The sequence below is a fragment of the Heterocephalus glaber genome, unplaced genomic scaffold (assembly GCF_053883595.1).
Source record: "Heterocephalus glaber isolate CG9 unplaced genomic scaffold, H.glaber_assembly_v1.0 deba00001572, whole genome shotgun sequence".
Taxonomy (NCBI): Eukaryota; Metazoa; Chordata; class Mammalia; order Rodentia; family Bathyergidae; genus Heterocephalus; species Heterocephalus glaber.
Window position 1 is genome coordinate 9,944,000 of NW_028258357.1, and position 13,849 is coordinate 9,957,848.

The 13,849-nt window shown below is 34.7% G+C and overlaps 1 protein-coding gene across 1 annotated transcript in view; it reads right to left on the bottom strand.

Moving 5' to 3' along the window:
• The window catches only part of Epyc (epiphycan), a 34,217-nt gene that overhangs the window by 6,339 nt on the left and 14,029 nt on the right, over positions 1-13,849 (bottom strand). The window contains exons 3-6 of the mRNA XM_004844981.3: positions 6,307-6,481; positions 4,417-4,575; positions 3,510-3,712; positions 2,321-2,416 (exon numbers count right to left, since the gene is read on the bottom strand). Coding sequence (XP_004845038.1) covers positions 2,321-2,416; positions 3,510-3,712; positions 4,417-4,575; positions 6,307-6,481 — 633 coding nt within the window. The remainder of the gene's footprint in view (positions 1-2,320; positions 2,417-3,509; positions 3,713-4,416; positions 4,576-6,306; positions 6,482-13,849) is intronic.

The window sequence follows — 13,849 nt, forward strand, 5'->3', positions numbered from 1 at the left end:
TTGTTTTTTTTTAAATTTTGTTGCAGCTTGTTTTTTGGCCTAGCTTACAGTTCACCTCAGGAAATATTCCTTGTGTACTTGAGAAGAACATATTCTGCTGTTGTTGAATTGAATATTCTGTAGATGGCTGTTAGTTTATTAGAGTGTGGTTGAATTCTGCTATTTACTATTGATCTTGTAGATAGTTGGTTTATCCATTATTGAAAGTAGAATATTGAATTATCTAAACTATTTCTACATCATTTCTGACAATTTTTGCTTGGTGAATGTAAGGGTTCTGTTGCTAATTGAACATATGTTGATAATCATGATATATTCTTGGTGAATTAACCCTCTTGTTATTTTAAAATGTCCATGAGTAATAATATAGATTAAGCACCAATTAGTAATAATATTCTCCTTTGTCATTAATAGATCTATGTTTTTAATAATAATTGTGTCTCATATTTAAATGTTTAACATGTGCAGCTAACTATATTATTTACTTTGTAAAGCTGAATTTATTTAATACTTTCAACCATTCTACACAGTAGATTACCTCTTTATTCCAGATGAGAAAACTGAAATGCAATGGTATTCATATATTATATAGTATTGGCACTAGAATATCATCCTAGTAAACATGCTTTTGCTTGAGCCTTCAGTTTTAATTGCTACATTTAATATCTTGACCAAAATTTTTGCATATTAATTTTTAAAATAATTTAGGAATTAAAATTGCATATAGATTGAAAATAATTAACTTTTAAACAGTTTGTGCTAGAAGTTGGTGAAGTAACTGAGAAATATTTTAAAAAGTGCAGTCAAGGCTGGGGATTTAGCTCAGTGGTTTCACTGCCTGCTGCGCAAGCACAAGGACCCGAGTTCAATCCCCAGTACCAAAAAAAAAATCACCCAAAAAGTGCACTCAGAGTTTTTCGAAACTTACAATAGGAATGTATGGCCAATAACTTAGAATGTCATCTCATACTGTACCTACAAGCACACTTGCTCCAAAATAACACAGAGATTTGATTACTTCATATGGTCCTTACATCCCAGGCAACAGTAATTAATTTAATTCATAACTGGAAGACACAGTCCAAAATTTCTTAGAGGATTCCATTGAAAATTCTGTCTCCAATCATAAACAAGGCAAAAAATCTAAATAGAAATAGAAATAGAAATTCGTTCCCAGGAAAAAAGAAATTAAGAAAGAGTCATCCAGAAACAGAATGCACACTAGAAAGAATACATTAAGGAAATAAACGTAATCATAAAAATTCACAAAAGAGACAGGTATCCAACCCTCAAAGAGATGTACACAAAAGACACTAAACTATGGAAATATATATTAATAAAAAGAAAAGAAAGACACAGAAGCAAAATTTGAGTCTCCAGAGAAAAATACAGGAACCATGCATTTGTTCCTACACAGAAATATCACTTCTTAGAGAGGCTTATACTTTTTTCTGCTAGAAAATATAATATTGGACTATGACGTTTCTTTGAGCATATAATGGAAGTCTTCTCTGCATATTTATTCCATAAAGCAGATGAAATTATTGCAGAAAGCTGATTACAGTTGCTGAGCAAAAGTTACTCATATTTGAATAAGGAGTAATTTATCTTTCTTTGTTTCAGTAACAAAAAATGTTTCGGTTGAGCAAATTTTAATCACTTGGGTACAAATGAAATATACTTAAAAAGTATTAGATCATAACATTTTAAAAATGTGTTTTTACTTACCTCATCAAAGATAAAATACAGCTTAATAGCATTAAAAATAACACAAACTTTAGAATATGTTCATTAAAAGAACAGCAGAGAAAAGAAACAACTGCATTTTCTTTATGCAAACAAATGAAAGCTTGTTATTTCTCAGCAAATAAGAATGCCTTAGGACTGAGTATAATCTGGTACATATAATCAAAATCCAAAGCTGAAATTGACAGTTTTCCCTGAGCTAGAAGTCAAATTCCATTTTTTTCCTTTCTCCTTTTTCTCTTCCACTTCTAATCATTACTTTTTCTTTAATCAGATGAAGATTTCAGAGTTGTTTTAAGGGATGGTCTTGGTACCAAAAAAGATGCATTTTGATTTAGAAAAGTATAAAAATAAAGACAGAGGTCAGCAGAAATCCAGCATGATAAATAAGGCCATGAATGATTAAATATTGTATTCTCATAGATAATGAGTGAAAAAGAGAAAGTATAATAACGAGAAAAGTTGTCCCAGTATATCCACATACCATTAGAGACAGGTTTTTGGACCCTAGCTCCCTTCCTTTGGTTTTGTTTTGTCTGGATCTTTTGGCCTAATCTTACTGCCGGACACCAACCTGGAGGTGCAGGGCCTGAAGGTTTTCTGGGAGTGGCAGAGGAATGTGGTCCAAGTTGTTATCAGTGAGGTAGAGATGGTGGAGGTCAAACATATCCTGTAAGCAGTCCAAACGTAGAAACTTAATAGAAATCCCCTTTCCACGCGACTATGAGTAAAATAACGTGTGCCCGTGCAGGCCACATTTTCTAAGTTATTCGACCATCCGGTTGAGTTTTAGGGGAAAAAAAAGTCAGTGTAAGCAGAGTGTTTCCTGATCTCTAGGAAGAACCTTGCCTTGTTCAATATAATTTTCTCAATTTAAGCAAGGCAGCCACTTCCCAAGAAAGACATTCTATATAGGATTTTGATGATATTGGTGAGATATAGCAATAATTTTCTTTATTTTATAGTCATGAAAAAATGAGACTTTCTTCTCCCCCAAAAGTTTGTAGCCTCACAAAGACAAAATCAGCTCAGTGAGACAGGAAATATTTAAACAATAACTTATCTATTCTTGCCGAACACCACAGAAAATCTGACTCCATCACACATGCTGACCTATTTTGACTCTCATCAGCTGCAGTGAGGTCCCTTAACCCCCTGCACAACATAATCAGAGAGCCTAGTAGAGAGACGGTGTAAAGGAGGCCACACTGCCCACTCTGAATCCCACAGAAATAACACAGTATCTCTTCAAAGAATATTTTAACATCATTTGCTCCAGGAGGAGTAAGGGTGGGTAAGGAAACCAGTCATCCGATGTTCTCAGACTCCAGGCTGTTGAAGCATCTACTCTAGCTTAAGACTTGTTTTCTTTACTTACAAAATAACATCCCTTAGCTTAACTTGATCCTTGCAGGGTCATTTAGCAGCCTTTTGTACTGCATCCTTCCCAAGTAGTTATGTTTTCAACCACATAAAGTGCTCTCCCTGAGTGGAGTTCTGGGTAAATGCAAATTGTTTCCTTCCAACTAGCCACCCACTTGTTATTCTAGCTCTTTTTTCTGTTCATGCTGGCTGTCTTCAGAATGTACAGAATGTACCAGTACAGAACATTTTTCAAAAGCATGATAGACATGGCAATGAAGTTTATTTTGGAAGTCAAACTTTCCATTAAATTTGATTCTGTTACAGGAATAAAAAGGCTCTCCATTAATAGCAAATGGAAGGGAAAGATGAAAATCTTTCCTATGAAATCTAAAACTTACTTTAAATGCTTCTTGCTTAATCCCTTTCCTCCCAAGTCTATTGTTGCTGACATCAATAAATGTCAAGGTGGTTGGTAATTCTGGGAGCTGCCTTATTTTGTTGTCTCGAAGGACAAGCTCTCGAAGTCGAGGCAACTTTCGAAATGCATCTTCATCAATCTCAGATATTAAATTTGATGTCAGATCAATCCTTTTTAAATCATCTGGAAGAAAACAATGAAGGAAATAAATACTCTTCAATATGGTTTGCTGATATAAAATATAAAATTCTCCACTGAAAATGTATTGAAAATGTAAATTTGAATGTAGCAATAGTTAATGAAATAATTAGCTGTAGCTATGGTATGAAAATTGTTATTTCCAAATACACTTTGTGTAGTTTTTCCAAATACTATTCTAAATGGTTTTCTCAGTAAAGAATATCCAAAGATACAGAAATTAAAAAGAAATATTTAAGTGATTAAACTATTTTACAAAAACAAGTATTAAAATTCTTGTATGTTGGCATTAAGTATAAAATCAGAATTTAGGCTTATATCACCAATCATTAAACTATTATGCTTTAATTACAGCTTGCTCAAAGCAGCCAAATCCTGGTAAATATATGAGCATGACATTTTATTCCTAATGTCATAAGATAAATTATAGCAAATAAACTAAAATTATTTTTATGTTTAGTTGAAAATGGCTCATTTGAAAATATCAACAGCAATATGGTTTCATAATGACCATTAATTACTGGTTCTTTCTTATTATTACTAAAACAAATTTTCAAATACTAAGAAAAAATTGATTTATGAACTATAGTTTGTTATTCAACTTTTGTTCTCAATGCCAACTCTTTACGCTGTACAAATTCTAGAGAAGTATGTAAAAAAGAGAAGGATATTAATGTTATCATCCGTACTTAGGCTTGCAAAGTCATTTCTGTTGATCTTTTTAATTCTGTTAAAGCGAGAGTAGAAATAAGCCGTGTTCCTGGGCAATGGGGGAATAGCATCAAGTTCGTGGTCATCACAGTATACGGTGGTACTTATACAAGTACACAGAAGGCAGGTTGGAAAGTCTAAAAGGTAGATGTAAATAATTATATGTAAGTAACAAAAACTTCTAAGAAATAATACAGTTAGGAATATTTGGTAATCAAGATTACAATCTCATAAAACACATCCTAATATATTTCATATTTTTCATATACTTTCTATAAATGAAATATTTAAATCAATGGGTCAACTAAAGCTACTCGAACATTTAAAAAAATCTTCCTTGAATTATGGATTGATACAGCATGACTTTTACTTTCATACTACTTAGAAATTCTGTCTTTCAAATATAAATACTAAGATTGTGCATTTTATAAAGTATCACAATATTTTCACAAGAACTCTGATTCGATATTTATACTTCCCACTAAAACAAAGTATAACAAAAATAATTGATATTTATTCATTCAATACATTTTATTGAATATTTTTTACCTAAATGCTACCATGCTAGCTAGTGAAATAGCAGTGAGCACAAATAGAAACAATATCATTTTGATCTGCTAAGTGAGACGAATGTTAATCACACAAATAAGTTAGATTTTGAGTATGCTAAATGCCATAAAATATCCTATGAGCATAATCTATGGTATTTGGCCCAGTGAGGGAGCAATGAAAGGACAGTTTTTGGGGAAATGATAATTGAGTTGATGTCTGCAGGAAGAGGAGAAATTGATTACACAGGAAAACATGAAGAGTAAGCCAGACAAAGGAAGTAGCATGTGCCAACCCTCTACTTTGGAGATACTCTAAGGTGATCCGTGTGGCTAAACCTAAGCTGGTCTTAGAATATGTATGCCATCACAGTTGTCTTGCAGAGACCTTGGCAGGGGCCTATGCAGGACCCTTAGGAGCTGTGTCACAAGTTTTGGTCCCTATTTTAAGGATAGGCAGGGGGACTGCATGAACTGATTCGCATGTTAAAAGATTACTTTACTTGAAGGTGAGGTGGAAGACTGAAAGAGGGCCAGTGTGAAGGGTGAAGATGAGTTATAGCAGAGATAAAATTTAGAATTTTGATTAATTTTAGAATTAAATCAGCCAAGTGACTTGGTGATGGAGAAGTCGACAAAACAAAGATGTTTGTGAGGCTGTGCTATATCTTAACACATCAATTTAGTATTTTTTCTATATCACACTCACGTGCACTCACACACACACACACACACACACACATCCTTGCCCCTCCTTCATTGTTGATTAGCTATGTAGAGAATGGTGAACTATAAAGAGAATAAAGAAGTAGTGATCAGATGGAAGGACAAAAAATGGGATAGCGAATTATTATGGTGGTCAAGTGGAGAGAAAGTTTTAAAAGAAAAGAAATAAGCAAGATGCTAAGGCTGACGAGCTGTCAGGTAAGTTTAAGGTAGAAAAGATGTTCTTACTGTTGGAATGTTCTTGAGACAATTATCAGAGACAAGTGAGAGAGTCTGCAGAGTAATGAAGCTAGAAGCCAGATTACAGACAGTTTAGGAGGCAGTTGGAGGGAGGAGAAAATTTACAGCAAATATAGACAAAGCTTTTGAATTGCTTGATTATGAAGAACAAGGAGTGAGAAATGGCAATAAGTCTAAGAAGGTGTATGTGTGCTTGGTCTGATGAGGTGTGAGCTGGTTAAAACAAGAAGGACTGAAAGGAAGATACAGGGGAAGATTGTAATGGAATGTGGGATCATTGTGGGGCTTGGAGCTTGGCAATTTGGAGAGAGGACAAAGTGGACTCAATTATAATTCAGCACTGATGTACCAGACCTTCATTGGTGTGTGGGCCCAGAACCCCTGTGAATTCTGGTTCCAGTGAGGAAGAGCCATCTATCAGCCTGGGGGTGGATTCCTCTTCCTCCTCCTCCTCCTGCACCTCCTCTGACTGTGGAGCTGAGGTGGGGAGCTCTCTGCTCCCCAAAGGCATCACTGTCACCCTTTCAACCTGGAAAAGAAGCAGGATACAACCTCCATCACCCTGTAAGGCGGTGACAAATTTAAAAGGCATCCATTGTTGCCACAAGATGTCACTGGTGTCTTGAAGTTCAACAATCCATCTGGCCGGCCTGCTGGGGCAGCACATGTGGGTTAAGTAACTGTTACTATTGTTTCTAATGAATTTTGTTTCTGAAGTCTTAGGAATCATTTTCAAAACCTTTTTTTGATCTTTATGCTATTTTTTTCCAACATCATATATGTTTGTTCATTTCATAGGTTTTAAAGAACCTCATTTATTGTTTTCTAATAATACATAGCTTACAAGAATGGATCCTTGTTGTGAAAGAAGTATGCAAAGTAAATTCCAAAAGTCTCCATCACTCTCCAGCCATAATTCTACTCCCTAGAAGATAAGAAGTAATAAGATGTATATTATCTCCTTTTAAACCTTCATTTCCTAGATTCAGGTATTCTTTTCCTTCCCAAAATCTTAATGCTTCCCTTCAGGGCATTGCATTGAAAAGTCTCCTTTCTACTAAACTAAAATGTATATTGATGCTAAGACAATATGATTTGAATAACACACATAATTTCTTATATATTTTCCATGTTATTTAAATAACAAATACTCCAAAATTTATTTATGTTAAACTTGCTCTTTTGAGAACTTGGACAACAAAACGAATTTATAAAATTGCAAAAACAGTCAGAAATTTTTCAGATTGCACTTTTTATTTTTAATTGTTTTTCTTTTTTATTTTGAGACAGGGTATGGCTAAGTTGCTAAATTCCGTAGGATGAGCTTGAACATATAATTCTCCTTACACCCAGCTGCACAATTTTAGATTACACTTTCTCTTTTTTTATTATTTGCATTTTTAAATAATGAATTGTTGCTTCTATGAATACACTTGGCATTTAAAACATACCCTCACTTTCAACTACTTGCCCTTATCTCAGTATCTATTCCTTTTTATTTCTTAGTATAAATCTTCCCCTCTGATGAGCTTCTAAGCTTGGGCTGTTCAAGACATTTTGGGCAGAAACATCCAGGATCCACTCTTTGTGATCTATTGTCCTCCCCATGCTACAAGAAATCTGATTCTCCCTTGACCTTGTCAATATAGACTCTTGGTCCTTTTCACTTTCTTTAATTGAATTTCTTAATAAAAAGCAAAGAAACACAAATTATTTTCTAAATTATTTAATACCAAAATGATGAGTAAACTACTATTTTCATCTTTGAAATAGGTATTTAATAGGACTATTTAATTTCTGGCTGTTTTAGATGACCATAAGATTTTAATTAACAATACTTATTAATTAATGCTGTTTTATATATTTGAATATATAGTCACTTAAAATGAATAAATTTAAATATATATTCACTTAAATGAACAAATTTGAATATATATTCATTTAACAAATGAAAATATCCTCTATAAGAAGTGCTAAACCTTCTTTTGTTCTTCCATAAAGTCTGTTTCAGCTTTTCCTACCACCTATTGTATTGCAATCATTCCATCAGTTTTAAGCATAACAAGTCTACTGGCTGTTAAACTCTGAATTGTTTCTTCTGTCTGTATACCTCTAGGCTGTAACATAATAGGTAATCAGCAAGTCCTTATTGAGCTATAATTAAAGAAAAATGTTGCTTGTCCAAGGTATATTTAATTCACAGCTCTGTGTTTAACTGTAGGGATTTTGTTGAGAAGAATCAATGAATGTGCTAATGCTTACTTTAAAACATTTAAAGCAAAAAGCAAAACAAAAGATTTTTCTGTATTTGATATTTTAGGAGCCATGCAGGAAGCTATTATAAAGATTGGTCAGAAATCTCCAGCTGAGAAGACTGGGGGCATCTCCTTAAACAGAGAGACATATGGTTTCCATCAGTAGGGTCAGAAAAGAAGGGATTTGCAGAAAAACCAAAAGTAGGCTCCAAAAAGGGCGGAAATTGAGACAGATGTTTTATGGAATGGAGGCAGCCCAAAGGGAAAACGCATTCCAGACACATTGCCTTGAATCTTTAACTTGGTAGGAAAATGTTTGCACATACTTCTTAAAGATAATTGTTTTTCCACTGATTTGATGTGAAGCTGTAAGATCTCACTTGTCATCCAATATAATGAGGTAAAACAGCTTTGGTGTTTATCAGAAAGTGTTTTGTTCATGCTTGCTTGAAAATAAAATGAGCAAAAACTTTCAAAACCAAAGAAGAGCAGTGCCTTTCAGTTCAGCAAAATTGCAGACTGTAACCTCATTGTCCTGTGCCTGGAGAGACTTGTGCCTTGTAAACACATTTATTCTTACTACTAAATAGAAGTTATTTGGGTTTCTGCTCTTTTTCCTCTTTTACCGAGCTTCATACTGTGGTATGACTTTGTGAGGCAATGCATGAAAAAAATGAGGCCAAGGAATTGTGAGTACCTCTCTGTCCATGTGGCAGATTTATGTTTATGCTGCAAAAACCTAAATTTGGACATGAACACATATGGCCAGATGGGCTATATCCCTTATTCACAGGCTACAATCAATAATGCTCAAATGTAAATATTATTGAACCTCTTATATAAATATTCATTAATTCTTTCAGAGTTTTTCTCCTTTCATTCTCCTTCGGCTCTATTTTTTCTTGCTTGTTTCCTAATGAATTGATGTTTTAAACTGCTGCTTGTATTTCCACATTAAAAACACTACACAGCAAAGATCTTCACTGTGTATCACTTTGATTTAGACACAAGCGCACTTGCCAATCTTGTTGACTGAGTGCTAGCAAGGAACTTCTTTGAGTCAATTGCTCGGAAGAAAATTGTATATTCCCACCTGGCCTTAGGACTGTCTGCAGCTTTGATCAAGGTAAACTGTGCTTAGGCATACATTGTGTATCTTTGAAAGAGTATAGGCCAGAAATGACAACTGAATAACCCAGAGAGAGAGATCAGGGAGAGTGAAGTCTCAGCAGATGTTAGCAGGTAGAGCTCATTTCCTAGAAAAGGGGTCCCAAAGCCTTCCTAGTCTTCTGCACTCTCTTCAGCCTGGACTCCATGCAGCCAACCCATGTAATCTCTAGGTAAATGGGGCTGATGGAACTGAAATGCTTCACGCTCAGATTCTGCCCTCTGGAAGATCAGAGCCGCTCAATATAAAATAATCCTGTTACATTTCTTGGATCAGACTGTATTAACATAGTAATGTTGTTATCAATATTACCACAAAATGTTTAAGCTTTTCATTTTCTGATAATCAGCAGGATTGTCTATCCATAGTAGAAACTCAGCACTGTTTTAAGTACTAATACATTTAATCAAAGATAATTTTGACTTCATTCTCTTTCTCTCCAAGGAAAAAGCACATGTAACTGATGCGCAAAACTTGCTGTCAATAAGCCTGTTTACTTGTCTTAGAGTTAAACCATGAAAAACGAATGTGTTCAGAAATGTCAGCCCCACTTCTTCCTGATTACTTTGTTTGGTAGAGCCCCTTCAGTATAGACTTTTATCAAACATTTTGTTGATTTTTTTTTTTTTTTGGTACTGGTGGTGGAACTCCTGACCTTGCACTTGTAAGTCAGGTGGAGGTACCACTGAGCTAAATCCCCAGCCCTTGTTGATATTTTGATATTGTTTTAGTCTCAACATTTAATATATATCTGCCTCCAATGAAGATCTCAATGATAATTTATGTATAGTAGAAAAAATGTTATGAAGGAATTCAAATTACCCATATTTGATTCCTACCTTCATAAATAAGTGAAAGCATCAGCAAGTTAATGAGTAAATTTGTAATTGATGGAAAGTTTGCCAAATTTTATAATTATTTAAACAACCAGATTGAATGTATCCCAAGCATTATGCTTAAGGTATAATCAATTGAACATTTTACTTGCTGATATTATTTCCTAAGCATCTATCAATACAATTATTTTTCTCCCTGCCACCAACACCGAAATCTAAGTTATCACCCACTATTGCCTGTTATACAACAAATGTCTACTTATACCATATTAGAATATCCTCCAGGATTTATGCAGCAAGGATGACCCCTTAGAAAGACAAAAACACTCCCTGTTAAAGATGCCTAAAATCATTTCATGGCCTTTTATTATTCTTAATAATGGCAAGGAAACTTCTCATAGTCCACAGGACTTAGACAAATATGTTTGGTGGCTCCCTGACATCGAGTAGTTCTTGTTGCCATAGAAATCATTACATTTATGGGATTTAAAAAATCTTGTTGTGGTTATTCTCATTCTTGGATACATGCTCATTTACAGTATGACTTTCCATCGCTTCCCTGCCTTTTGGCTAAGATCAAGTGTACAGTATGACTTTCCAAGTCCTACAATCTCAAAGTAAAGCCTAATCTCTCTTCTCTTGAATTTTGGATTTAGATTGGCATCTAAATTTGTTTTAGTCAATAGAATATACTGCTGCTAGTCAAATTTTAGGGTACTTCTCTAACAATATTATAAATTTCCAGTTGCTTTTTATGAGTCCTGCTCATTGTCACATAAATGAGAGAGAACTCCTTGTTGTCAACATAGAAACAAACCAGAGGTCTGTGTTGGAAGATGAAAGAATATTTGGAGGAGAAGAAAGATATCTCAAATCAGGCCAACTTAGTCCAGCCAGGTCTCATCTAATCCAGTAGCCGTTTGCAGATTCATAACTGAGCCGAGTAAAAACCAGAAGTGCACACACAGTCATACACACACACACACACACACACACACACACAGACACACACATAAAACAAAACAAAGAGGTGACCCATAGATATATGAACTAAGTAAATTGTTTTATGCCGCCAAAATTTGGAATTATTTAGACACAGCACAAACTAATTGTGTTAGTTACTTTTCTCTCAATGCTGAGACAAAATACCCAACACCCAAAATTAAAAGAAAAGGGGTTTATTTGGTTTACAGTTTGTAAAAGTTTCAGTACATAGTTGGGTGGGTCCGAGGCTGTGATGGCAAACAAGCATCACAGAGGAGAAACAGCATGGCACGTATAAGGTAGCAAAGGCAACAAGAGGAATTTAACAGTGTCTCCCTGCCCCTTTTATCTTGTTCAGAGTACTTAGGGTGGGTAGCACTCACATCCGTAATCCTAGTGCCCTTGAGCCTAGCATTGCATCATGAATCAATTCCAGCTACTCATGTTTTAGATCCAGTCTGTGCCCACATAAGACTTTGAGGGGACATCTGGACCCAAACCATAACACTAATGGATACCTATTTTAATGTTATGTAAGGGGAAATACTATATATTTTCTTTTTCACCATTGTATTTACAGTTCCTACCCAAGTGCATATAAAAGTTAGGTTTTCTTAGGGGCCTGGGATTTAGCTCAGTGGTTCCACCGCCTGTCTCGAAAGCGCAAGGACCAGAGTTCAATCCCGGGTACCAAAAAAACCCCCAAAAATAAAATAAAATAAAAATAAAAATTAGGTTTTCTAATGTGTATTCTTGAATCAATATGGGTAAACAAAATGTTTACTTTTAAAAATTAAAGAAGTGTCTTGATTATAAGAATAAGAAAATATTGTAACATAGCTTAAAATTCATGAAAGAGAAGATGAAAATGAAATGTGTAATATTGCAGCTGTCTCCATATCTGCTAATGGACTTTCATTGTAGGAGCAAACATATTATGAAGGGAAGCTAGTGAGGTGTGTTCTGACCTCCTTTAATAAAACAGATTTTGGAATCTATTGCTGATCCAATAATGTTGTCTAGGTCTGTTATTGATGGAACGATAGAGTTAAACACCCAGCATTAGAGTCACTCCACTACATATCTCCAGGGGCACTACTGATGTGGTATTCTGAATAGTGCTTTCTGAATTTGTGCAATGTAGTGATTTTACTTCGGATATGTTAACTACAAGCCATCAGTTAACCAGTCCCCACTTAGGTTTCTTTTCTTTCTTTGTACCCTCTTTATGTCTAACACATTCCTCACAATTTTGACTTAGCATTTAAACTTAGGCAGAGATGGAAAAATTTATTAATTTTTCTTTTGCCTGTATGTACAATTGAAACCATTACACTGAAGGAGAAAGTAAAATCGTGCACACACTGAGCTCTTCATTCACTCTTTGACATTTATTAAAGAATGGGGATGTAACTGTTCCTGTTAGAGTAAGACAAAAGTTCATGTCTTATAGATACACGTTGGGTCATGGATAGAGTCACACAGGGTACACCAGCTAAGAACTGAAATCTTTTAAATTGTTCTCATGTTGGAGAATTAATCTCAAAATGACAACACTGAGAGGAAATCATTCCTCAGGGACCTTAGGAGCCAGTCCTGACCCTTAAGTCTAGTTCATTAATGATGATAAGAGAGCTGAGACAGAAAAACTCAACGGGATAAAGCTTATTAAAAAAATTGGCTCATAGAAGAATTGTTTGTTATTGTGGCCAGCACTATCTGGAGGAAAGAAATAGGAAATGTGGTGAACAAAAACAATACACTAAAGAAATAATTTCTGACACATAGAAGAAAGGTTCCACTGGATTTCATTATGTAACTAAGCCAAGTAAGACTCTGCTGAATACTTAATTTCTTTGGTACCTTTCTTCTGAGAACAAGGAAATCTAGACGGGAAGTAAGCGTTCTCATCACTGTGAAATGGCTACTCACATTATGAATTCATAATTGAACTTTCTTACTCATATTTTAAGAGTCATATGGGTTTTACTTGGCATCATTCACTAATTTAAAATCTGATCTCATCACAACTGGTCATCTTTAAAAAATTCAGCTGCTGAATCTGAAGACTAAAGACCATATTAAGGCCACGCAGCCCTAGAGGAGACTTGGTACATGATATTTCCTTGAATTTGACAAATTTTAAAAAATTGATGTAGAGGACTTGCAAAATAAAATTAGGATTTGTAATAATTTTATTTTTATGACATGATTATTGTGTAAGAATGAAACTTTATCCTAGTTGAACACAATGGGTGAGAGAATTCTATGAGTTATCCGTCTCATTTTTCAACTAGGCATTCAGCTAAAATACATTTTCTACTTTCTTTTAATCTAGGTTTGCTCATGTAGTTAGCCTTGGCCAATGGAATAGGAGAGTAAATGATGTTGCACATCTGTTGCATATTAGGGAAGAGCGAGTATACTTTCTCTGCATTCTACTTCTCAAAATCTGTCACCGGAAGCTACTAAGGATCACTGGACTTTGAGTGAACCTTGAGGTCCCAAGTTGAAGATAGTGAAGTTATGGCATGAAACAAATTTGGAACTCTGAAGAGCTACACAGAGAAAAGCAAACCTGTCGACTTACACTGAATTTCAGAGTTGTTTATTATAGCTACTAATGTAACTTGTCCTAAAACAAACATTTTTAT